The sequence below is a fragment of the Stenella coeruleoalba genome, assembly GCF_951394435.1.
Source record: "Stenella coeruleoalba genome assembly, chromosome: 7".
In the NCBI taxonomy this organism is placed as follows: domain Eukaryota; kingdom Metazoa; phylum Chordata; class Mammalia; order Artiodactyla; family Delphinidae; genus Stenella; species Stenella coeruleoalba.
Window position 1 is genome coordinate 64,216,060 of NC_137153.1, and position 26,216 is coordinate 64,242,275.

The 26,216-nt window shown below is 36.7% G+C and overlaps 2 protein-coding genes across 14 annotated transcripts in view; one reads left to right on the top strand and one right to left on the bottom strand.

Moving 5' to 3' along the window:
- The window catches only part of PTPRD (protein tyrosine phosphatase receptor type D), a 2,135,645-nt gene that overhangs the window by 1,393,854 nt on the left and 715,575 nt on the right, over window positions 1-26,216 (top strand). The gene's annotated exons all lie outside the window — the stretch shown is intronic.
- Window positions 745-2,298, bottom strand: LOC307188840 (nucleosome assembly protein 1-like 1). The gene is given in 5 exon segments (XM_079926506.1): window positions 745-1,466; window positions 1,470-1,741; window positions 1,744-1,813; window positions 1,817-1,944; window positions 1,947-2,298. Coding segments are annotated over 5 exon segments (1,164 nt in total). The 5' UTR covers window positions 2,164-2,298; the 3' UTR covers window positions 745-989.

The window sequence follows — 26,216 nt, forward strand, 5'->3', positions numbered from 1 at the left end:
TCTTTTCAGTAGCGTATAGTACAGTCCTATTTTTTAATCCAGTCTAAAAATGTCTATATTTTAATTGGTGTGTTTAGAGCACTTATATTTGATGGAATTATTGATATGGTTAGTGAGCGTAATAATTTTTAATTTGTCTCTGTAAATTCTAAATTATTAACCATATGTATATTTGAAGCACATTGCACATAATATGAACTTGATAAGTTTATTAAGTTTATATTTCTTTCAGATCCATTCTTTTTCACTCTACTGTTGACTTGTTCTAAATATAGTATCTCCAGTAATTTTTTTCATATAAGTTATAAGTGAATAGAATAGCTATTACACTTATTTTTTTTTTTCTGCAAGTACTAGGTTTTATTCACCTCCCTGTGGTAACCAATAACCATACTATTAGTTAATAAGATTTCTTTGTAGTAACTGTCACCTGAAATACAAAAATCCATTAACAATCTAAGTTATCAGGTGTGGTCTTACTGGAAATTCTTAACCATATACTTGTCTTGACAAGTGTTGTTTTTTAAATGATGAATTGTCTTAGTATAAGTCACTGTATTTCTGTAACAAAGTAATGAAAGGCACAGCTAGTGCAAGCGAACTTAAACCCATTCAACTACCCGCTGAAAAAATACTTCGGTTCTTCAGGAAAAAAAATTAGCAAGACAAAAAATCTGGTTCATTTCACAGTTCTGTTCATTTTCATAACTGTAATCTAATAGTTACAAGATAAAAATACTCCAGGAAGAACCAAATATGTAGCAATGAACAAACATGCGTGAGAGAATTTGTGCATTCAATGTATCTGGCAGAAAAACTAGTTAAAATGCTAAGTAGAACAAATTTGGTCTTTAAAATATCAGTTCCTTTCCTGTAAAAAAAAACTTGAGTCTACCGAGAAAATACAAAAACATAAGGCTATAAGTAAATAATACCTGTGTTTAGGCTATTACAGTGCAGGTTATCCTCAAGGCCACATACATCCTGCTTCACTGCTGCTGGCACTCTGCTGGGTTTTGATCCTTCTTTGGGTCATAGTCTGGATCATTTTCCTCATCTCCTTCTTCTTCCCCTTCCTCATCCGCTTCTTCATCTTCTTCATCATAATCATCATCATCGTCGTCAATAGCTTCTCCAGTAAAGTGTAACACTGATCTTGGGATTATGCGCTCACGTAAAAAGTGACCAATTTCAAAGTCCGCAGCAAGGATAGCTTCAGCAGCATCATCCAGATCTCCACTCTCAGGAACTTCAAGAGGGGCAAAAAAATTACAGAAAGAGTCATTAGAAACTGTTTTGGTCACAGTACAAACTGTCCCACGTCCCTTGTGTTTCTGCTTCTTCTTAATGGTTTTCAAAGTGACATTCTTCCCTTTTTTCCAATCTATCTGGCACCCGGTACAACCCATAATTTCTGGTCCATCAAAAGAAAAAGGATCAGAATCATCTGGTTCTGACCTCATCCTTTATGTCTTTGTCAACACTTCATTTGTGAAGTATTCATTGGGTTCAAAGTGAAATTCTAAGACAAAACTCATAGGCTGACCAGCATCTGAGAACTTCACTTTAATATCTTTCAAGTGCTTCAGAATAGGTTCATCATGTTCCTGAACCATATCACTGAGCACATCAACATTCTTAAAAACGGTCAGCCAAAATTCAGGAATTCCTTTGGGGTCTTCTTTTTCTTCATCCTTTTTCTCATCTTCAATCTTGGCCTTTTCTTTTAGCTCCTCTGAATTTCATCTTCCTCATCTGGTTTCCATTCACATTCTTCTTCTGTAGGTTCATAAATGGCATTAATGATCTCAAATCACTTATCAAATAGAGGTTGATAGAGAACAGCATACTTTCTTTCAATATCATGAACTTCCTCATAGAACTTGGCTTCCATCTGTGCACATTTAGCTTGAAGGTTTTTGAGAGCATTCACGCGTCTTTTACTACCCGAGGCAAGCTTTCAGTGTATCCTGTTGGTGTTTCTACCAGACCATCAAGTCTTTCTTGAAGGGCTGCAAGAATCTGAGGATTTTGCATCATCTGAACAGTCAGCTGACGCGTTTTGATTTTTGTTTCTTCACCAGTTTCTTCTTCTTCAACTTCTTCAACATCATCCAAATCTTGATCAAGTTCAGACTGTTCTTTGTTGTCGATGTCTGCCATGTTGTATGAACGCCAAATATCGGTTGCTAGCACAGGGAGCCAGGCGGCCGGAGCTGCACAGGCAGTGACTCAGGGCGGCGGCGGGAGGAGCAGAAGGCGATGCGGCGAGCAGGTGGCGCTAAAAAAGCTACACTTAATTTTTAAATCATACTTTATTATGAATGCATTTCTCATGTCTATACAGGGTAAAAGTAATATAGTAGCTGCTGAGTATATCAATCAGTGAATATTCGATTACTTATTCATCTTCCTATTACATGTTTTACTTTTAATAATAATAGTATGAGTCTGTTGAAGCAAGAAGGAAAAAAGGAATAAATTGATAAATGCCTTGATGCAAAAATCAGTAGCAGCATATGGTCATGAATAAGGTATCACCATTTCAATATCTGTGTCTGTTTTAGTTCCCAGCAGTATTACCTTAGAGAAGACCTTTGCCCTGCAATAGACAATACCATTGGTGTTTGAAAAAGGTGCATTATTTCTGAGAAGCAGGAGAACATGATAATGGTTTAACTTTAGCATGTTTGTGACAATGGTGAGCCTAGTGTGTTTTTTTTTTTTTTTTTTTTTCACCCAAAACACTATTAACCTTCCCCATGGCAAATAAAAGTTTAATTTAAGAGCAAATGTTCTAAAGAATCATTACTTTCTAACTGGAGAATTCCAAAGGTGGGCTGAGAGAAAAGAAGGTTGCAGAGACACTCAATAACCCTTATGTAATCCTGGCAGATAGAAGGTGGCATTAGTTAGATAAGGGGGAAGAAAAAGAATATTTTAACTTAGGGTTTTCAGTGAATCTTATTCCCACACTTCACACAAAACCCAACTGATTTTTAAGCGTGATGGTAAATGATACCTAGACTAATCCTGAAAGTAAGCAACATCCCATTTGTCCCAAGCCTGAAAGAAAGCTCAGTTTTCCAATGGATCATAAATTATTCCACTGACTTGTTTTGTTAGGTTTTGTTTAGTTTTCTTATGACTGGGAATTTGTACAAGTTTAGTATTTGTCACATGCAGGTGTATATCTGTGTCATTCTCCATGACTATTCATTTAATTATTCATTCCACAGATATTTATTAAGTATGTTAGGCACTGTTATAGATGCTGAATAGGACTATTACCATAAAGAGCAGTTTTGAGAGTAGACTCTGGAGATAAGAACCATTTTTAATCTTGGTAGGACAAATGAGCATATTGAAGCTACCAAGAAGCCTTCTGAAGCCTTAGAAATAATATGCAAGACTAACAATGTATTTTTTTAATGGATAAAGTTTTAATAAGACTTAATTAGATTGTGATTGTAGTCTATCAGAAATGTAGAACTCCAGAAAAATATGCTGATATTAATAAGAAAAAAAATTGAAATTCTCAGTATTGTCAATGGGATAAGATATCAAAAACACATAAAGTACTATTTCAAGTATGCAGTGACTCAACTTGGAAGGATGCAATTTGAAATTAGTGATGTTTTGAGTAAGGATATGGTCTTTGTTCAAGAGCCATCATTACTATTACCCCACTTAAGAAGATGGAAATGTTTTTTGAGTTTATATAAAAGTGCCAGGCTGCTAACTTTTATTGTTCTATGTGAAGCTACTGCCCCTCTACCAAAACACAGACTTATAAAAATCACAATGACAGCCACTTCAACCTAAGTAACATTGTCATCTATCTTCACTTCTCACTCTAGGGTTGTACTAGACTGACTACAAGTGTGTAATATTTGAGAAGCCATTACCCATGTGGTCCAGTCACAGAATGATGCTCCAGTTAAAGACACAGAGCTAACTGTTGAAAAACAATTCAAAATAAACTTTTCTCTTACACACAGCATCACTACTTTATTTCCTTTCTACTTTTCTCACATATTATATTATATTATATTATACTATATTACATATTATAGATATTCCCTCATTTCTCACTTTGAAACTTACAGAAAACTATTTTCTCCAGCCCTGGCAAACATGTCCATCTTATCCTCCTGCCTTGCCCCTTTTCTAATTAAATCTCATTATAAAATCTCCAAATCATCTGTCAGGCAAGTTGGGGAAAGAAAATCTAAGTGGGAAAAGCAAGATTCCATTTAGAATAAGATGAGTAGAAAAGTTAGGAATCTTAATTTTGGTTTTGCTACATGGGATTTCAGGCCTTTGCATACTAAGACTTAGTAGACTCTTAATCTTAAAGGAGTGTCATGGGACATTTATTCCAACTCACAAATGAGAAACTTTTGTCATAAAGTTTAAATGATCTTCCCCTGATTAAATCGTAATATTCAAGGTGCATCTGGGAAGCCATTGTCCCAGCAGTGTACTCATTTTCTGAACACTGCACCCACCATTGTCTACAGAAGAAGTCAGCAAACTTTGGCTCTTGGGCCAAATCTGGCCCACTGCCTGTTTCTGTCAATAAAGTTTTATTGGAACACAGCCACACTCATTTGTTTACCTGTTGCCTGTGACTGTTTGCACAGTACAACAGCAGAGTAGAGTAGTTGCAACAGAATCTATATGGTTCACAAAGTCAAAATAATTAATGAACAGACCATTTACAGAAGGCCCCTTTTCAAAAGTAGGCTATTTGTTAATTAGTGTGAGGTCCTTCAAGATAGGAATACCCCTCACGCACACCACCACCCCTGACATATGAACACAGTCATATTACAGGATTCTGTCAACTCCCCTGGTAAGTCACAAATGATCTGAGAAAGGCCTGCCGTTTCCTAGGAGGTAAGGTATAGAAGTGGTATTAAATGAAAACTCCCTGAGGTCCCTTAAAATCGCTCACATTTATTTACTGTTTATCCATTTCCTGGCACTGTTCTAAATATTTCATAGTATTAACTAATTTAATATTCACACCAAACCTATCATCTATTATTAACCTTTACAGTTTAGGAAACTGATTAAGGAACTTAAGGCAATACCGCTGTGAAGTGGAAGTCAGGTTTCAAATACAGACACTGTCTCCAAAGCCCACAGGCTTAACTTCTAAATGAGTTTGCCTCCCATAAAGAGTTTTTAAAAAATTAAAAAGTAAAAAAATAAAATAAAAACCATCTTTATTTATTTTTTTTGCAAACGCAGTGAACCCAGCAAAGGTGCGTTTGGATAGCCAAGGTTGGTTTGGGGTAATCTGTGATAATGTTTGTAAAGTTCTTTTAAAGCATTTGTTCAACAAATATTTGTTGACCACCTACTGCATGACAGACCCCACTTTATTAAGTGAAGGCAGTCCCTTCCTTGACAACACTTACAATTTAGCAAGAATTTCCTTTCTAGAACTTTCAGGCAAAGAGTAAGGGCACAAGCATCAGGACTCAAGGGCTCTAGTGGGAATGAGGTTATTATGTTCTTTTTGACGTCAGATGATTATGTTGAATGAAGAGCAGGCATATTGGTGAGATGAAAGGAATATGGACTTTAGAGCCAGAAAGTAATGAATTTCAATTTCAAACTTGAGTTTAGAGAAGTTACTTCAAACTCCCTGAGTCTCAATTTTCTTATTTTTATAATTTATAATATAAAACTTCCCAGAGTTTTTTGTAAGGATTACATAAGATCATATACGTGATGAGCTCTGATGTAATGTCAGCATCTTAGCTGGCACTCAATTAAAATTCTCTCATACTTTCCTTGAAAAGTTTTATCTATAATTTCTCATATTTCAGTGCTGGCTCTGAGTTCTTCCTCCTTGAAATACCATGCACATTTCCTTATGGGAAAACATTTCCCACCAGGCATGCAGGGTTAGAATAGCTGCTGCATTTAGGAACATATCACAGTGATCCTTGTTCTTGTATTTATCTATGGATTTATATGTGTGTCTGTATATCTACAGATCATTGAAAAATCATCAAACATGGATTATGTGTATCTCTATACATTTATTATTTATGATTTATCTTTTCCTTTAGGTACATTCTAACTGTTATATTACCAACTCTTCAGGGTCAAGGACCTGAAGTCTGCTTTGGTAATTAATTAGGGCACTTTGTAAATATTTTGCACATTTGTCATAATGAAATACTTTAGGCTCTTTCAATTGAAAGGGACAGAGACTCACTAAGTTCACCTTAAATAATGGATATTTATTAGAAGACTACAGTGGAGAAATACCACAGAAATCCAGGAGCAGCTGCATAGCCAACTCAGAGATAATGGAAGTCAGGGTTTTTTGTTTTTGTTTTTGTTTTTCTTTTGCTTTTTCAGAAATTTGCAGCTCTGATACGAGTAGGGGAAAAAAATGAGTTTATCTTTCTCTCTGTATATCACTTCAGCCACAATGACTGTATTTTATTATTTCTCTTCTCTCCTATGTCATAGTGTCTTTTTTTTTTTTTTTTTTTTTTTTTTTTTTTGCGGTACGCGGGCCTCTCACTCTTGTGGCCTGTGCCGTTGCGGAGCACAGGCTCCGGACGCGCAGGCTCAGCGGCCACGGCTTGCGGGCCCAGCTGCTCCGCGGCATGTGGGATCTTCCCGGACCGGGGCACGAACCTGTGTCCCCTGCATCGGCAGGCGGACTCTCAACCACTGCGTCACCAGGGAAGCCCTGTCATAGTGTCTTTATTCGGAGCTTCTGCTGCCCTGTAGTTCCTGTGTACTATCTTTCCTCAATCTCTTTTTGTTTCTGCTTTCCACCGTCAGTTTTCCCCCCCATTGGTTCAAATTCCCCAGAGAAAGTATATGACTGACCTAACCAATCATCCTTGTCCATATTGGACAAAGCTTTTGCTCAAAGCCACACCAGGTGCTGTTATTCAGCTCACAAATTGTCAACCTTGGGCTAGGGGCTCATCCTTAGTCATTTCAGCTGTGGGCATGGGGGTAGGGTCCTGATATACAGAATTTGGACACTTATATTTTCTAAAAACAGACTAAGGCCACATCCATAGCTGGGGGTAGGGAGTGAGGACAGGAGGACTGACACTTAACTACAGGATACTCTTGGAAAGGCATTTAAGGATTTAGTATGCATTCTGGGTCTTATAATAGTTTATACAGGTCATAATAATCCAGTGGGAGAGGTAAAGGCAAATTGTTAGAGAGAGTGGCATATGAGACAGAAATCAGTCTTTAGGCTCCTAGGTTTCTTAAGAGAATCAACTTTTTTCTTTCTCTAGTAACTAGCTTGAGATGATCAATATGTTTGTTGAATGTGTAATGAGCAGTATGAATTCTGGACTAAACTGAACATTTCCATGTTAAAACCACCATCATATGATGTTTCCATTATCTAGTATTCTCAGTGGATGGTATGAGCCAGCAAGAAGTTCAATATTCCATGCCCATAGATTTAGAATATTTCTGTCTTTGAGACTTCTTAAGTGGACAGTATGTGTGGAGGCCACAGTTCAGTTCACTTGATGCCATTCTGGAAGTGATCCTAATTTAAAAAGAAAACTAATGTCCCAGTTATGTCAGTCAGTTAATCTTTAATAGCATCACCTTGACACATCACCTTGACAATGTACTCAATTTCATTTTTTTTGGCATTAAAACTATTTATTGAACTATTGTAATAGCCAAAATCTAGAAACCACCTACTCATCAGTAATGAACTGATGAGATACATTACAGTTTTATAGTCCAGAAACTCTGTAGCTGTGAAACAGAATGTGGTAAATTCAAACATGTGTATATGAAGAGATCTCTAAGATATATTGTTATGTAAACAAAAATTAAAGGTACAAATTTAATATTGTTTGAAGGCTATATACACACACACATTTATACACACAAACACATAGCTGCATATGCAAAGGAAATTTCCGTAAGGACATAAAATATCAGTTAATAGTGATTAAATCTGAGGAGGGGAGCCGAGTTCAAAGGTGGGACCATAACATAGTTTTAATAGATAATATTTTGGACATTTTTTTAAAAATTTTTTGAATTTTACTTTATTTTTTTAAACATCAGGTTCTTATTAGTCATCCATTTTATACACATCAGTGCATACATGTCAATCCCAATTGCCCAATTCATCCCACCGCCACCACCACCCCCCTGCCGCTTTCCCTCCTTGGTATCCATACATTTGTTCTCTACATCTGTGTCTCAATTTCTGCCCTGCAAACTGGTTCATCTGTACCATTTTTCTAGGTTCCACATATATGCTTTAATATACGATATTTGTTTTTCTCTTTCTGACTCACTTCACTCTGTATGACAGTCTCTAGATTCATCCACATCTCTACAAATGACCCAACTGTGTTCCGTTTTATGGCTGAGTAAATATCCATTGTACCATATCTTCTTTATCCATTCGTCTGTCAATGGGCATTTAGATGGCTTCCATGACCTGGCTATTGTAAATAGTGCTGCAATGAACACTGGGGTGCATGTGTCTTTTTGAATTATGGTTTTCTCTGGGAATATGCCCAGTAGTGGGATTGCTGAGTCATATGATAATTTTATTTTTAGATTTTTAAGGAACCTGCATACTGTTCTCCACAGTGGCTGTATCAATTTACATTCCTACCAACAGTGCAAGAGGGTTCCCTTTTCTCCACACCCTCTCCAGCATTTGTTTTTTTGTAGATTTTCTGATGATACCCATTCTAACTGGTGTGAGGTGATACCTCATTGTAGTTTTGATTTGCATTTCTCTAATAATTAGTGATGTTGAGCAGTTTTTCATGTGCCTCTTGGCCATCTATATGTCCTCTTTGGAGAAATGTCTACTTAGGTCTTCTGCCCATTTTTGGATTGGGTTCTTTGTTTTTTTTAATATCAGGCTGCATGAGCTGTTTATATATTTTGGAGATTAATCCTTTGTCTGTTGATTTCTTTGCAAATATTTTCTCCCATTCTGAGGGTTGTCTTTTCATATTGTTTGTAGTTTCCTTTGCTGTGCAAAAGCTTTTAAGTTTCATTAGGTCCCATTTGTTTATTTTTGTTTTTATTTCCATTACTCTAGGAGGTGGATCAAAAAAGATCTTGCTGTGATTTATGTCAAAGAGTGTTCTTCCTATGTTTTCCTCTAAGAGTTTTATAGTGTCTGGCCTTACATTTAGGTCTCTAATCCATTTTGAGTTTATTTTTGTGTATGGTGTTAGGGAGTGTCCTAATTTCATTCTTTTACATGTAGGTATCCAGTTTTCCCAGCACCACTTACTGAAGAGACTGACTTTTCTCCACTGTAGATCCTTGTCTCCTTTGCCATAGATTAGTTGACCATAGGTGCGTGGGTTTATCTCTGGGCTTTCTATCCTGTTCCATTGATCTATGTTTCTGTTTTTGTGCCAGTGCCATATTCTCTTGATTGCTGTAGCTTTGTAGTATAGTCTGAAGTTAGGGAGTCTGATTCGTCCAGATCCGTTTTTTTTTTTTCCCTCAAGACTGCTTTGGCTATTCAGGGTCTTTTGTGTCTCCATACAAATTTTTAGATTTTTTGTTCTAATGCTGTAAAAAAAGGCCATTGGTAATTTGATAGGGATTGTATTGAATCTGTAGATTCCTTTGGGTAGTATAGTCATTTTCACAATATTGATTCTTCCAATCCAAGAACATGGTATATCTCTCCATCTGTTGGTATCACCTTTAATTAGGTTCAACAGTGTCTTATAGTTTTCTGCATACAGGTCTTTTGTCTCCTTAAGTAGGTTTATTCCTAGGTATTTTATTCTTTTTGTTGCAGCAGTAAACGGGACTGTTTCCTTAATTTCTCTTTCACATATTTCATCATTAGTGTATAGGAATGCAAGAGATTTCTGTGCATTAATTTTGTATCCTGCTACTTTACCAGATTCATTGATTAGCTCTAGTAGTTTTCTGGTGGCATTTTTAGGATTCTCTATGTATAGTATCATGTCATCTGCAAACAGTCACAGTTCTACTTCTTTTCCAATTGTATTCCTTTTATTTATTTTTCTTCTCTGATTGCTGTGGCTAGGACTTCCAAAAGTATGTTGAACAATAGTGGTGAGAGTGGACATCCTTGTCTTGTTCCTGATCTTAGAGGAAATGCTTTCAGTTTTTCACCATTGAGTATGATGTTTGCTGTGGGTTTGTCATATAAGGCCTTTATTATGTTGAGGTAGGTCCCCTCTATGCCCACTTTCTGGAGAGTTTTTATCAATAATGGGTGTTGAATTTTTTCAAAAGCTGCTTCTGCATCTGTTGTGATGATCACGTTTTTTTTCTTCAATTTGTTAATATGGTGTATCACATTGATTGAAATGCGTCTATTGAAGAATCCTTGCATCGCTGGGATGAATCCCACTTGATCATGGTGCATGATCCTTTTAATGTGTTGTTGGATTCTGTTTGCTAGTATTTTGTTGAGGATTTTTGCATCTATATTCATCAGTGATACTGGTCTGTAATTTTCTTTTTTTGTAGTATCTTTGTCTGGTTTTGATATCAGGGTGATGGTGGCCTCATAGAATGAGTTTGGGAGTGTTCCTTCCTCTGCAATTTTTTAGAAGACTTTGAGAAGGATGGGTGTTAGCTCTTCTCTACATGTTTGATAGAATTCACCTGTGTAGCTATCTGGTCCTGGACTTTTGTTTGTTGGAAGATTTTTAATCACAGTTTCAATTTCATTACTTGTGATTGGTGTGTTCATATTTTCTATTATTTCCTGGTTCAGTCTTGGAAGATTATACCTTTTTAAGAATTTGTCTATTTCTTCCAAGTTGTCCATTTTATTGGCATAGAGTTGCTTGTAGTAGTCTCTTAGGATGCTTTGTATTTCTGCGGTGTCTGTTGTAACTTCTCCTTTTTCATTTCTAATTTTATTGATTTGAATGCTCTCCCTCTTTTTCTTGATGTGTCTGGCTAATGGTTTATCAATTTTGTTTATCTTCTCAAAGAACCAGCTTTTAGTTTTATTGATCTTTGCTCTTGTTTTCTTTGTTCCTATTTCATTTATTTCTGCTCTGATCTTTATGATTTCTTTCCTTCTGCTAACTTTGGATTTTGTTTTTCTTTCTCTAGGTCTTTTAAGTGTAAGGTTAGATTGTTTATTTGAGATTTTTCTATTTCTTGAGGTAGGCTTTTATAGGTATAAACTTCCCTCTTAGAACTGCTTTTACTGCATCCCTTCCTCATGTTTTCATTGTCATTTGTCTCTAGGTATTTTTTGATTTCCTCTTCGGTTTCTTCAGTGATTTCTTGGTTATTTAATAATGTATTGCTTAGCATACATGTGTTTGTGTTTTTTACATTTTTTCCCTGTAATTTATTTCTAATCTCATAGCGTTGTGGTCAGAAAAGATGCTTGATATGCTTTCAATTTTCTGAAATTTACTGAGGCTTGATTTGTGACCCAAGATGTAATCTATCCTGGAGAATGTTGCGTGTGCACTTTAGCAGAAAGTGTAATGTGCTGTTTTTGGATGGAATGTCCTATAAATGTCAATTAAATCTATCTGGTCTATTGTGTCATTTAAAGCTTGTATTTCCTTATTAATTTTCTGTTTGGATGATCTGTCCATTGGTGTAAGTGAGGTGTTAAAGTCTCCCACTATTATTGTGTTACTGTCGATATCCTCTTTTATAGCTGATAGCAGTTTCCTTATGTATTGAGGTGCTCCTCTGTTGGGTGCATAAATATTTAAAATTGTTATTTCTTCTTCCTGGATTGATCCCTTGATCATTATGTAGTGTCCTTCCTTGTCTCTTGTAACACATCTTTATTTTAAAGTCTATTTTATCTGATATGAGTATTGCTACTCCAGCTTTCTTTTGATTTCCATTGCATGGAATATGTTTTCCCATCCCCTCACTTTCAGTCTGTATGTGTCCCTATGTCTGAAGTGGGTCTCTTGTAGACAGCATATATATGGGTCCTGTTTTTGTATCCATTCAGTGAGCCTGTGTCTTTTGGTTGAAGCATTTAATCCATTCACGTTTAAGGTAATCATTGATATGTATGTTCCTATGACCATTTTCTTAATTGTTTTGTGTTTGTTTTTGTAGGTCCTTTTCTTCTCTTGTGTTTCCCACTTGGAGAAGTTCCTTTAGCATTTGTTGTAGAGCTGGTTTGATGGTGCAGAATTCTCTTAGCTTTTGCTTGTGTGTAAAGCTTTGGATTTCTCCATCATCTGAATGAGATCCTTGCCAGTTAGAGTAATCTTTGTTGTAGGTTCTTCCCTTTCATCACTTTAAGTATATCATGCCACTCCCTTCTGGCTTGTAGAGTTTCTGCTGAGAAATCAGCTGTTAACCTATGGGAGTTCCCTTGTATGTTATTTGTCGTTTTTCCCTTGCTGCTTTCAATAATTTTTCTTTGTCTTTAATTTTTACCAATTTTATTACTATATGTCTCGGCATGTTTCTCCTTGGGTTTATCCTATCTGGGACTCTCTGCACTTCCTGGACTTGGGTGGCTATTTCCTTTCCAATGTTAGGGAAGTTTTCAACTATAATCTCTTCAAATATTTTCTTGGGTCCTTTCTCGCTCTCTTCTCCTTCTGGGACCCCTATAATGCAAATATTGTTTTATTTATTGTTGTCCCAGAGGTCTCTTAGGCTGTCTTCATTTCTTTTCATTCTTTTTTCTTTATTCTGTTCTGCAGCAGTGAATTCCACCATTCTGTCCTCCTGGTCAGTTATCCATTCTTCTGCCTCACGTATTCTGCTATTGATTCCTTCTAGTGTAGTTTTCATTACAGTTATTGTGTTGTTCATCTCTGTTTAATTCTTCTAGATCCTTGTTTAACATTTCTTGCATCTTCTCTATCTTTGCCTCCATTTTCTTTCCGAGGTCCTGGATCATCTTCACTGTCATTATTCTGAATTCCTTTTCTGGATGGTTGTCTATCTCCACTTCATTTAGTTGTTTTTCTGGGGTTTTATCTTGTTCCTTCATCTGGTACATAGCCCTCTGCCTTTTCATCTTGTCTATCTTTCTGTGAATGTAGTTTTTGTTCCACAGACTGCAGGATTGTAGTTCTTGTTTCTGCTGTCTGCCCTCTGGTGGATGAGGCTATCTAAGAGCCTTGTTCAAGTTTGCTGATGGGAGTGACTGGTGGTGGGTAGAGCTGTCTGTTGCTTTGGTGGGCAGAGCTTATTAAAACTTTAATCCACTTGTCTGCTGATGGGTGGGCCTGGGTTCCCTCCCTGTTGGTTGTTTGGCCTGAGGCGACCCAACACTGGAGCCTTCCTGGGCTCTTTGGTGGAGCTAATTGTGGACTCTGGGAGGGCTCACACCAAGGAGTACAGCCCAGAACTTCTGCTCCCAGTGTCCTTGTCCTCACGTTGTGACACAGCCACCCTTGCCTCTCCAGGATACCCTCCAACACTAGCAGGTAGGTCTGGTTCAGTCTCCTATGGGATCACTGCCCCTTCCCCTGGGTCCTGATGTGCACACTACTTTGTGTATGCCCTCCAAGAGTGGAGTCTCTTTTTCCACCAGTCCTGTCGAAGTTCTGCAGTTAATTCCCAGTAGGCTTCAAAGTCTGATTCTCTAGGAGTTCCTCCTCCTATTGCCAGACCCCCAGGTTGGGAAGCCTGACGTGGGGCTCAGAACCTTCACTCCAGTGGGTGGACTTCTGTGGTATAAGTGTTCTCCAGTTTGTGAGTCACCCACCCAGCAGTTATGGGATTTGATTTTATTGTGATTGTGCCCCTCCTACCATCTGATTGTGGCTTCTCCTTTGTCTTTGGATGTTGGGTATCTTTTTTGGTGAATTCCAGTGTTTTCCTGTCGATGATTGTTCAGCAGTTAGTTGTGATTCTGGTGTTCTTGCAAGAGGGAGTGATAGCACATCCTTCTACTCCACCATCTTGAACCAATCTCTCAATTTCTTACATAAGAGCATACTACCATGTGTTCACTGCATTCATATTTGCTTTTGTAAGACTAGCCCAAAATGTTTCCATTGGTCTAGAAAAACAAACCCACTAGCATCTGCTAAAAAGTGAGCAGCTTATAGTTGGAATCAAGTAACTGACAGTCCTTACTGAGAGCAATTTTGGCCTGAGCAGAAGACCTTCCTATGTTCAAGATGTTTACGCTGGTTTAGAACTTGGGAATATCTGGTAGCCCACAGTACATGAAATATTTAAAACTTTGAGGCTTAACATTTTATGGCAATGCAGGAAAGAGATACATTTGACCTTCAATCCTTGTGTATGGCAATGAGGCAGCAAACAGACAATTAAGGAGAAAAATCTGAAGGCCAAGTGTCAAAAATGAGAGTGTTAACCCTGAGTTCTGACATTTTAAAAATGTCCTTGGCTCACATTGAAGTGCAAGTGCTAATGTGGTCATTTATTTGTCTATTTCTAAGGAGAAAAAAGCCCTGAGATTTCTAAAATGTTTAGAAATGGATCTTATTCTTCCTAAAAAAATAACAACAAGCTGTTATTTTCAAACTAAGGGTCAAAACTAAGAAGTATCCATTAGTACTCACCAAAGCTTACACATGCATAGTGCATGTCTCAAAGTGAGAATTAGCACACTATATTTTTACTTTGCTAATATTTCTCTGCGATATACGAAATAATCATGTAAAATATTTGCACTTACTGGCAAGAGTATGGTATTTATTCTAGGAATCCTAACTATGTGGTTATAAAATAGTTTAAAAGATTATGTGTACGTGTTTCCACCTTTTTTTCTCAGTCTTGATCATTGGCACAGTGCCATTATAGTAGGAGAAAGTCCCTTTAGACTAAGTGTTGATCAAATAATCACTAAGTATATATTTCTTAAGAGGATAAGCAGCCAGAAAAATTTTTGTTTTCTAATTAAATAACTATAAATTGTAGAATCATACACTTTAATCAATACCCCCTTTTTGTGCTTAACTATGCAGTAAAAAGGAAAGAAAGTTTAAAAAAACATTGTTTTCATAGAAAACATAACCTTCCCCTGTAGGTGCAGAAATGGTTGGTTAAAAGTATACTACATCCTATAGTCTTAAAAAAATATAAGATAGTAGCTAAGAAATGTATAAGCTTTAAAGAAAGTACAGTGTTGATATTTAGAAAGATGCAGTGTTGTTGTTTTTTTTTTTTTTGGATGGCTCTTTTGATGAGAGATCAAAACAATTATCCTTAAGCTATGGTGCTATCTACTCTTCCTCTTTCATCGAGTGGCCTTCTTCAAAGCCTTGCCTGCTTTTGCTGTACTGTGTGTCATTTGAAGTCCACTTTTACTACCATTGTTAGGGACAAAGGCTGACACATTACCTCTGGTTAAAAATAACACTCTCAAATCCTCTTCATTTGCAGTCCTTGAAATGTTCTAGATGTTATACACATTGACTTTGGTTCCCAGAAATATGTGTCACTGGGAACACTTTTTTATAAAGCAATGTGGTACACCAGCACTTAAAACATAATACATCAACACTTAACCCGAAGAGGCGTAGAGCTTTGTGGTTAAGTGGGAGTTTTTGATGTTAGACTGCAGGAGTCTGATACCAGCTCTACTGCTTAGTGCTGTGTAACCTTGGGAAGTTACCTAACCCCATCTATGTCTTATTTTACTGATCTCAAACAAGGGAATAATACAATGATAGTATATCCTTTCTAGAGATGTGAAGTGTCTATTCAAGTAAAGCAGTTCAAACAGCATGTGGCATAGAGTAGCGAGCTATATTTGCAAAGAACTTAGTATTCATGTATAGCTTTTCTTCACTTTGTTGAGCATAATTTTACATTAATTTTGCATGTATTTTAAAGGGTTTTTTAAAAAAGTATTCCAGACTAAAGTGACCACATGGTATATTGGAGAGGAAAATCTGGACTGTAGATCAAAGATTTTTAAAATCTGTCATTCATGTCTTATACCTTATGTGAATTTGGCCAAGTTATATCAACTCTCTTGATATCTGTTTCTGTTCTTTAAAGTAAGAGTCACAAATTGAGAAATAAGTGATATTACGTACTCAGGGGTCTAGCCCAGTAAGAGATGCTCAATGGATAATAACTACAGATTATGATTTGGCCAAGTTAGATTAAATCCAGAATTGTACATGTCTATTTTACACAATATGCCACTAGTTCAGAATTTAGAGTGTTCAAGAAGTCTTTGATCATTTAATATTGCATTTGTAGCTTTACCTAGCACACTGGTTCCACTTAAATACTAAACTTCAGTAGAGACCCTTGCCCAGGAATACATCATTGCCATTGTATTAATCTGATAAACTAATGAACTGGATGAAATCCCACCTCTCCCCCAATTTACCTCTGTCTGTGACTGTAACAAATGGGCTGAATTTTGCTGTGAGGTAATCAAATTCTCCCTAAAGTACATACCTACTATAATGCTCCATGTCCAGATTCCCTCAATGAAGTGTTTCCCTCAGCTATCTAGAGCTGCCAAAGGTTATGTCCCCTACCAGGGGAGACATGACCAATAACTGGCTGATGTAGGGATCCAAAGGCCTTGCTTCCTGCCCCAATTTGGGGCAACTCTGAAGGGCCACACTAGCACCAGAGCTCATTGTAGTATTAGCTGAGTCATCTCATATAATCCTAGTGTAGAGAGCTTCTCCTTCTGCCCAGTTTGCCTTCCACCTTCCTTGTGTGTGTATTTCCTGGGAACATTCCACAATAAACCTTCTGCCCACAACTCTCTGACAAGAGACTGCTTCCAGAGAACACAGTCCAAGGCCTCCCCTAGTTTGAAAAGTTGTAGAGTAGTAAATCATGGACCAAATATCTATTTCTTATCTATCGTGGCACAGCACGCAATGGCTGAATTAAAAGTGGAAGTTGTTCAGACTTTTAAAAGCCGGAGCGTACATCATAGCAAACCTAGGAAACTATACCCACATTCAACAGCAATTATTTACTATAAAATTTGGGGAAAGAAATGTTATATGAAATTATTTAACTATGTATAATTAATATAAGTTGTGTTGGCTATGATTTTTTTTGACATTCTGCAGAATTGGAAAATCTTGCAAAGTGGGAAAACTTTGCCCACAAAACTCTTTTCAAGTGTAATAAAACTTTTATGAATACTAAATTTAGTAATTAATGAAGTTGACATAATATTATGTTATACAGACATTTAATTAAACATTTATTCATTTTGATTTTGTAGTTTTCTTTTTTGTTTTTCTATAGTCATTACATTTAATTATGAAGACTCAAATTTCGTATGATGATCTTTGAAAAATTTCATAGGCCATTGAAAATTTCAAGGCCCTTGAATATATCTGAACAGAAATCTAGTATACATTTCTAAAGGCAAAATGTAAAATTTTCTCTTTTCCTATTAACTCTTCTTTCTAAGTTAAAGCAGGTGGGCATATCCTCCACAGCTTGCTTCAGAGCTCATTCAAGCTTGAGAGAAAAGAAAAAAGACACAGGGCTTGGTGCAGGGGCATACCATGTGAACACATAACTAACTCATGTTAAGCTAGGGTCATTCTCTTTCATGTTTCCAAGGGACTTTCCCATTTCCTTCAGCTTCATCTTGTGTATATAGCCATATCTATGGCCAGTTACATGTGGCTACTCCAATGAAGTGATATTTCACATGGCTCCCCAACTATGGCTTGTTAAAGTAGAGCATAGATACACACGTCTATTCACAAATGTTTGTGTGACACTGTCTTCTATTAGTCTCAGAAAACTTGCTCTTTAAACCAGTTGTTTTGAACCCCTATAAACACATAGAGAAAAATATTAGACTCTGTGTGTGTGTGTGTGTGTGTATTTAATCAAGAGCAGCCAACCAACCTCTTATATTCAATTTGCTCAATCATAAGATTACCAAAGTCAACAATGGAAAAGACTTAGTATGTTAGGAAATTAGGTCCATCAAATTAGCAACAGATACGTCTTTTGCAAAGATTTTTTTCCAAGACTGTGGCCTGTCTTCTAATTCTCTCGATATTGTCCTTCACAGAGAAGTTTTTAAATTTAATGAAGTCCAGCTCATCAATTAATATTTTCATGGATCATGCCTTTGGCATTGTATCTAAAAAAAATCATCATGCCCAAGGTCATCTACGGTTTCTCCTATGTGATTTTCTAGGAGTGTTGTATCTTTGCATTTTGTTTTAGGTCTGTGATCCAGGTTGAGTTAATTTTTGTAAATGGTATAACATCTATGTCTAGATCCACTTTTTTTGCATGTGGATGTTCAGTTGTTCCAGCACTATTTGTTAAAGACTCTATCTTTGCTCCATTGAGTATCTTTCTTATATCCTCCTTTCCCATAAAATATCCATTTTCTGGTTCAATCTTTGTATAAAAAATGTTTGGAGGGCTTCCCTGGTGGCGCAGTGGTTGAGAGTCCGCCTGCCGATGCAGGGGACAAGGGTGCGTGCCTCGGTCTGGGAGGATCCCACATGCCGCGGAGCGGCCATGAGCCATGGCCGTTGAGCCTGCGCGTCCGGAGCCTGTGCTCCGCAACGGGAGAGGCCACAACAGTGAGAGGCCCGTCTACCGCAAAAGGAAAAAAGAAAAAAAAAAAAAAAAGTTTGGAGACTGAGCAAAGCAAAAAGTGACTCCAGTAGTCTAACATAGTGTTTGAAAGTTTGAGCTCAGTAACCTAAGACCACTTCAGGAAAGTTACTTAAGCCTTCACAGCCTAAGATTCCTAAGATCTGTAAAATGGAGATAATCATGTTAACATAAATCTTAGGGCTGTAGTGAAGATTCAGTGATGTAATACACATTGAGTATATAGAATAGTGCTTGGCAAATAGGAGGTACCAGGTAAATGAAGAGATTTTTTTTTTTTTTTTTTTTTTGCGTTACGCGGGCCTCTCACTATTGTGGCCTCTCCCGTTGCGGAGCACAGGCTCCAGACGCGCAGACTCAGCGGCCATGGCTCACGGGCCCAGCCACTCCGCGGCATGTGGGATCTTCCCGGACCGGGGCACGAACCTGTGTCCCCTGCATCGGCAGGCGGACTCTCAACCACTGTGCCACCAGGGAAGCCCCGAAGAGATGTTTTTATAGGAGTATAATTAATGGGATATAAAAAGACAGTTTATATACTTCCAGTTCACTCCTTAAGAAAAGCCCCTTAATCCAGAAAGATAATAAGGAGCCTGAAAGGAGTAGCAGAGGATGCCTTATGTTCTGTCCAGTGGTTTTTAAAACTTTTCCTTATAACAGTAGCTTCCAAATGACAATCTATAGTCTGGTTCTAGTCTGTGACAGTGTTATGTCTGTTCCAGTCTAAGGTAAATGGGAAAGTTAAAGAGTGAGTGAGTGTGAGTTTGAGAGTGTATGTGCATGTGGGTGTGTGTATATGGGGGTGTGTGTTATGTGTACATAAGAGCAAACCCTCCTTTCTTGGGAAAGTCTCTCCTTTATTCTGAGAGCATATCCATAGTAAACTTTATGGTGTTATAGCTTATTTTTTAATGATGAAATGATTAGATACTAGTTGATGTTTTTTAAATGGCATTAGGTTGAAAAATTAAAGGTTGGCAACACTATGTCTATCCCCAAAACATATCCTTAAATTATCCTAGTTTATGAAATCCCATGTCTGGGAACCACTGCCTGAGGAGACAATCACTTCCTAGTATGGCCAGAGTTCTGAGGTAACTGTGCAGCACAGTTGAGGAAGAGCTGTGATGTGGGAAACAAGTCTACAAAGCAGTGGACAATTTCTATGTGTTACACACAAGCAGGTTAAAAACATAGTTTACTCTCAAATCAAAGAAGGAGAGGCTCTAGCTTCAAAGCACATTCGTTTACTATAGCACAGTCACAAATTACCACAAACTTAGCAGCTTAAAATAAGACACACTTATTATCTCACAGTTTCTGTGGGTCACAAGTCCAAGTTTAGCTTGGCTGGGTCCTTTCTTCGAGATTTTACAAGATTGCAATCAAAGTATTGGCTTTGTGTTTTCATCTGTAGGTGTAACGGGAAGAATTTGCTTCAGTTTCATTCAGATTCTTGTCAGAATTCTTTTTTTTTTTTTTTTTTTTTTTTTTTGGTCTGTGCGACTGAACGCCCTCACTTATTGCTTGTTATAGGCTAGAGAACAACCTCTGATGCTCGAGACCATCTGTAGTTCACAGGTGCCGCCCGAGTGTCTTGCCAACTTGTGCTTCCTCAGCATGACTATTTGCTTCATCATGCCTGCTAGGAAATTCTCTCTTATTTAGTGTCTAACTCAGGGAGGGTCTACTCCCTCTTTTAAGGGCTTTTGCCTGGTTGTCAGGACTAGCAGGAAAATCTTCCTTTTGATTAACTCAAAATAAGCAGATTTGGAACCTAAGTTACATATCTGTAATATCTCTTCACCTCTGCCATAATCCAGTGGTCCCCAACCTTTTTGGCAACAGGGACCGGTTTCATGGAAGACAGTTTTTCAATGGATGGGGCAGGGTGGGGCATAGTTCAGGCGGTAATGGGAGCGATGGGAAGCGGCAGAAGAAGCTTCGCTCACTCGCTCACTCACTCACTGCTCACCTCCTGCTGTGCAGCCTGGTTCCTAACAGGCCATGAGCTGGTATTGGTCTGCCGCCTGGGGGTTGGGGACCCCTGCCATAGTCTACAGATGAGAAGCAAGCCACGTCTTGTGTACACTTAGGAGTAGAGGGTCATACAGGGTGTGAACAGACGGGATGAGAGGAGATAGGAAAAAGCCGTGGGAGCCACTCTAGTGTCTGTCCACCACAGAAAGGATTAAATATGTGTTCCCAGTCTTTTTAAAGAACCATTATTAGTGTGGGAGAGCAAGCAGCAGTACTAAGGTACTCGGATTTCTAGCCTTAGTTCCACCACTTATTAGCTGGTTAAACTGGACTGGTTGCTTGGCACATTAAGAATTTCACTTCCAAAATAAACATAAATACAAATCTTGAACTAAGAAAGTCTTGAAGTTTCCATAGAGTGCCGAAACACAACGACTGTAGGATCTTAAACTGAGGTTCAGTCAGACAGTAAGAGCAGGCGTGTGTCCCTGTGACTGAAATTCCCAAAGAATAAGTAAAAAGTCTGTTGCTTTTATTTGTTTTTTAAAGAGATTGAAACTAATCAAGAAAAACTGTATAGAGCAAGATGGGTTCTGGTTCCTTTTTAAAATATACTAAATGGAATTTACCCTCAACTTTTAACTTCTTGAATTTTAGGGCCTTTTGAATTTGGATTAAGTTGACTGGATCAACCTGAAATTTTTAAATCATTTGGATCGATATAGATAGCTATACTCAAAGAAAACTAAGAATAGGAACGGATAATAATGTATTGCAACAGTATTTCCATACCTCTATGAAAGAATGAGAGGAAAATAGTATATTATTTCTTGTGGCAGTACAGGACCCCTTATGTAAAACTAGCTTTATGAAAATCACCTTGATTTTTTCTTTGACAAGTTGGCATCTTGAATTGCAAAAATAGCTTCACCAACCCCTGTGTAAATCTAGATAATCAAGTGAAGCCAAGGCAGATTCTGGCTAATTTAAGTCAAGATATCCTTGTGAATAAATAAAATGCTGAGAATTATGCAATTCAGCTGGTCTCTTAAGCTCTCCTGATACTTGAAATACATGACTGACTCCTCAAGGACTTTGTCCATGGAAGAAATAACTACAGAAAGATTTTATAATAAAATGTTGATTTACTTAAAACTGTATTCCCTGGCAGACAATTGGGAGAAAAGCTTTTTTTTTTTTTAAATTTAATTTAATTTTAGGGATTCTTTTTATCCAATGGTGAAATAACAAGCTACCGATGATCCTCAAGCTGATATTACACAATAGCCGGGTGATTGAATTCTGTCACTGCTGGAGTGGACTCATTTTTATACTGCTTCTCTTTCAGTGCTGCCAGGATCAGTTGCGGATAATACCTGAGGTTTCTATATTAAATTAAGAGGTGTACACATTTCTTTCATCTTCACATTCTAACACTGTCTTTGTAAACTCATTTCATGGTAGTCAAGTTTAGGAGGTGCTTAGGAGCTTAGGCCGCGCAGGCTCAGCGGCCATGGCTCACGGGCCCAGCCGCTCCGCGGCATGTGGGACTTTCCCGTACTGGGGCACGAACCCGTGTCCCCCTCATCGGCAGGCGGACTCTCAACCACTGCACCACCAGGGAAGCCCTAAAGGCATATTCTTAATTTATTGTTTTAAGTAGGTGCTTTCTATTTTCCTTTTATATATGAAATCCTATTATAAAACTAGAAATAATAAAGTTATTTTTCTGTCTCCTGAAACTATTAAAATTATACAAATAGCTTTCCATAAAGAAATTTATTGTAAATTGCAAGATAAAGATGAAGAAGAGTTTAACTGAGTATCCCATGAATAAAAAGTAAAAAGTGATACCAAATCAGTTATTAAAATACTGGATGATAGTGAATGTGAGAAGTTTTAAAACAAAACCAAGGATCATTCAAACATTGCTGGTGAGAATGTAAAATGGCACAGCCTCTCAAGAAAATAACAATTTCTTATAAGACTAAACACACAATTGGAATACAATCCAGCAATTGCACTCACGGGCATTTATTCCAGGGAAATGAAAACTTATAGTTCACATAAAAACCTGTGCAGGAATTTTCATAGAAGCTTTATTCATGATAAAGCTAGAAGCAATCTAGATGTCCTTCAACAGGTTAATTGTAAACAAACAGTGATATACCCATACCATGAACTAGTATGCAGCAATGAAAAGCAACAAATCATTGATATACTCAACAACTTGGATGAATCTTGAGAGAATTATGCCAAGTGAAGAAACACAATCCCAAAGGTTACATTGAATCCATTTATATAAGATTATTGAAATGAAAAACTATAAAGGTGAAAAGCAGAATAGTAGTTCTAGGGACAGGTAGCTGGGCAGCTGGGGAGGAGGGAGATGAATGTGGTTATAAAAGGGCAACATGGGCTTCCCTGGTGGCTCAGTGGTTGGGAGTCCACCTGCCGATGCAGGGGACACTGGTTCGTGCCCTGGTCCGGGAGGATCCCACGTGCCGCGGAGCAGCTGGGCCCATGAGCCATGGCCGCTGGCCCTGCGTGTCCGGAGCCTGTGCTCCGCGACGGGAGAGGCCGCAACAGTGAGAGGCACTCATACTGCAAAAAAAAAAAAAAAAAAAGGGCAACATGAGGGATCTGTGAGTGATGGAAAAGTTCTGTATCTGCACTCTAGTGATGAATACAAAAACCTACACATGTGATAAAATTGTGTAAAACTAAACACACACACACACACACAAAAGTAAAAGTAAAACTGGGAAAATCTAAATGAGATCAGCAGATTGCATCACTGGCAATATCTGATTGTGATATACTACAGGTCTTCAAGGTGTTAGATTGAGGGAATCTGAGGAAAGGTTACATAAACCTCTCTGTATTATTTCTTACAACTGTATCTTAACCTACATTTTTATAAAATAAAAAGCTTAGTTTAAAAAACCCAAATATGTTTTCAGCAAATAACCAAAGGACTAATTGAAAAAGTCCTTGAAAACTTGAAGTAAATATATATAAATATATATATTTTAAATGCAAAGACCAAACACATTTGTAATTCCACAATATTTAACATATATCATTATGTTAAAATTATGTTACTATAAATATTTTTAAATATTTATATTTTAAAATTGCTCCAGAAGCGAAAAGAGTATTACACACACAGGTCCCACTCTGGCCCCCTCAACTCCTAGGCAGTTTTCCCTAATCACTGTGTTCTAGAAACAATATATCTTTATATATATATTATATATATATATAATATATATATAATATATATATTATATACATATATGATAAGTACCTACCAAGAAGGAAAAAAGGTGAAAAGCATTGCAGGAAAAAATACACTCTAATAAAACTCATAGATAGTTCATACCTAAGGAACATTGTATACTATTTGATACACACAACATGAAAAATAAGCAAAATGAAAAGGTGACCAGGGACTCAGAGGAGAAGAAACATAAAAACACAACAAATTCAAACATAAGCAGTAATGTTTTAAAAACTTAGTCATAATATTATACAAATACATGCAAAAGTATAGTTGGAACTCCTTTTAGTGTTATGATAGGTTGTGATGATGATTACCATGGAATAATTTACTTTTCATTGGAAATTAGACTTTTGAAAGAGAAGTATGATTCCTTGTTTTCTTTACAAGATTAAACTAAAGTAATGTCAAAGCTTTGTGAATTACCAGGACACACTCCTTAATTCTGGAATCAATGGCTCTTTAGTATTATTCATATCTAAATTATGCATATGAAGGAATAGGTATCCTTAATACATAATAAATTACTCTAAATTGATTCATTAGCCTGATTAATGGTTTCTCGATGTTATATGAAATATCTTACTTAGTTGATAATTAAAATTGTTTCTTTAATAAAAGTCAGTAAAGATTAAATCTGAGCACAGACTTTGGGTATATTTAAGTGAGTTTGTGTGGATGCATGGAATTTAAGTTTTCACTTTCTTTTATTTAAAAAAAAATCAGTGAAATGGAAAGGTACCTTATTTAGCCTAAACCTCCCACTGAACAAATATAAAAATAATTTTCTGTTGAAGGATCAGAGAGTAACTGAGGCCAGAAATTTGAATGGCCAGCATCCCTAAGTGATATGAAAAACAAATTCTGGGTAATATAACATCAGCCATAGCCTCAAATTAGCTCAAAAATATTTTTATGTACATAGTTGGTATTCATTGAATAATTACCAGGCATGTCAGAAGCCAGGATCAAATGACCAAGAGCTACCTGAAGAGAAACAGACAATAGGAACAGAACCACAAATGATATATATATTAGGTTAGTAGTCATAAAATTTAAAAATGATTAATATGTTTCAGGGAATAGATAAACCAAATGGCGAATTTAGCCAGAGAAAGGATATTAAAATAATGAAAATAAAAATTGAATAGAAATTCTAGAAATGAAAAATATAGTAATAAAAATTAACAACTCAATAGATAGGTTAATGATTAGAAATAGCAGAAGAGAGAATTAGTGAACTAAAATGTAGCACAATAGAAAATATCTAAAGTACAGGAAAAAAAATTTTCAAATGAAAAAACGTGCTACAGGTATGTGGAACAGGATGAAAATATCTAGTATGTGTATTATTAGAGACTGAAAGGAGAGTAAAGAAAGAATGGGAAAGAAGCAATAGCTTAAGTGATAAAAGCTGAAGATTTTCTGAAACTGTCAAAATATAACAAGCCAAAGGTTCACTAAGAACCTCAAGATATAAATACAAAGAAAAATAAAACCAAAACAACTGAAGGGGGAAAAAAAGACACACTACCTTTAAAATAGTGACAAGACTGACACTTAACATCTTAGCAAAACAAGGGAAGCCAAAATATAATGGCTGACATCTCTAAGGTGCTAAAATAAAATACTGTAAGCCAAAATTATATAATCAGTCAAAATGTCTTTCAAAAGAATTGTCATGAAGATGTTTTCAGATAATATGATAGCAAGCATAGAGCCTTTAGAATATCTTGTGAAAATTGATATATGTAGGATTAAACTGCATGAGAATATTAGCACAGAAAGCAGTAGGGTATAAATGTTGTTAAATGGTTCCTAGACCCTTGTTTTGTCTGGTAAGAATATTGATCTCAATTTCTGTCATGAATTCAGATGCAGCAATCATAAACAAAACATTTGCAAACTGAATCGTTTCAATTTTATATATATATATATATATATATATATATATATATATATATATATATATCACTTCAAGGTTGCATCTTTGATAAAAGTTATCTGCAAAAACATCTACAGCAAGCATTGTAACAATGGTGAAATAGTTTGTTTTCCACTGAGATGAGAAATGCAGTATGGGTTCCCATTACCACCCTTCCATTCAACATTTCACAAGAAGCTCTAGCCAGTGCAGTAAGGCAAGAAAAAAATGTAAGAAATGTAAATGAAGAAATAAAACTGACTTTTTTTTGCAAAAGATAGGACAGTATGTGTAGAAAACTCATGGGATCTACATAGAAATCACTAAAATGTATAAATGAATTTATCAAGGTAATTGAATTCATCATCCACATGTGAAAATCAATCATGTTTCTACATATTAGCAATGACTAGATAGAAAATTTAAAAAAAAATTAAATGACACCATTTACTAGCATTGTATGTAAATCAAATG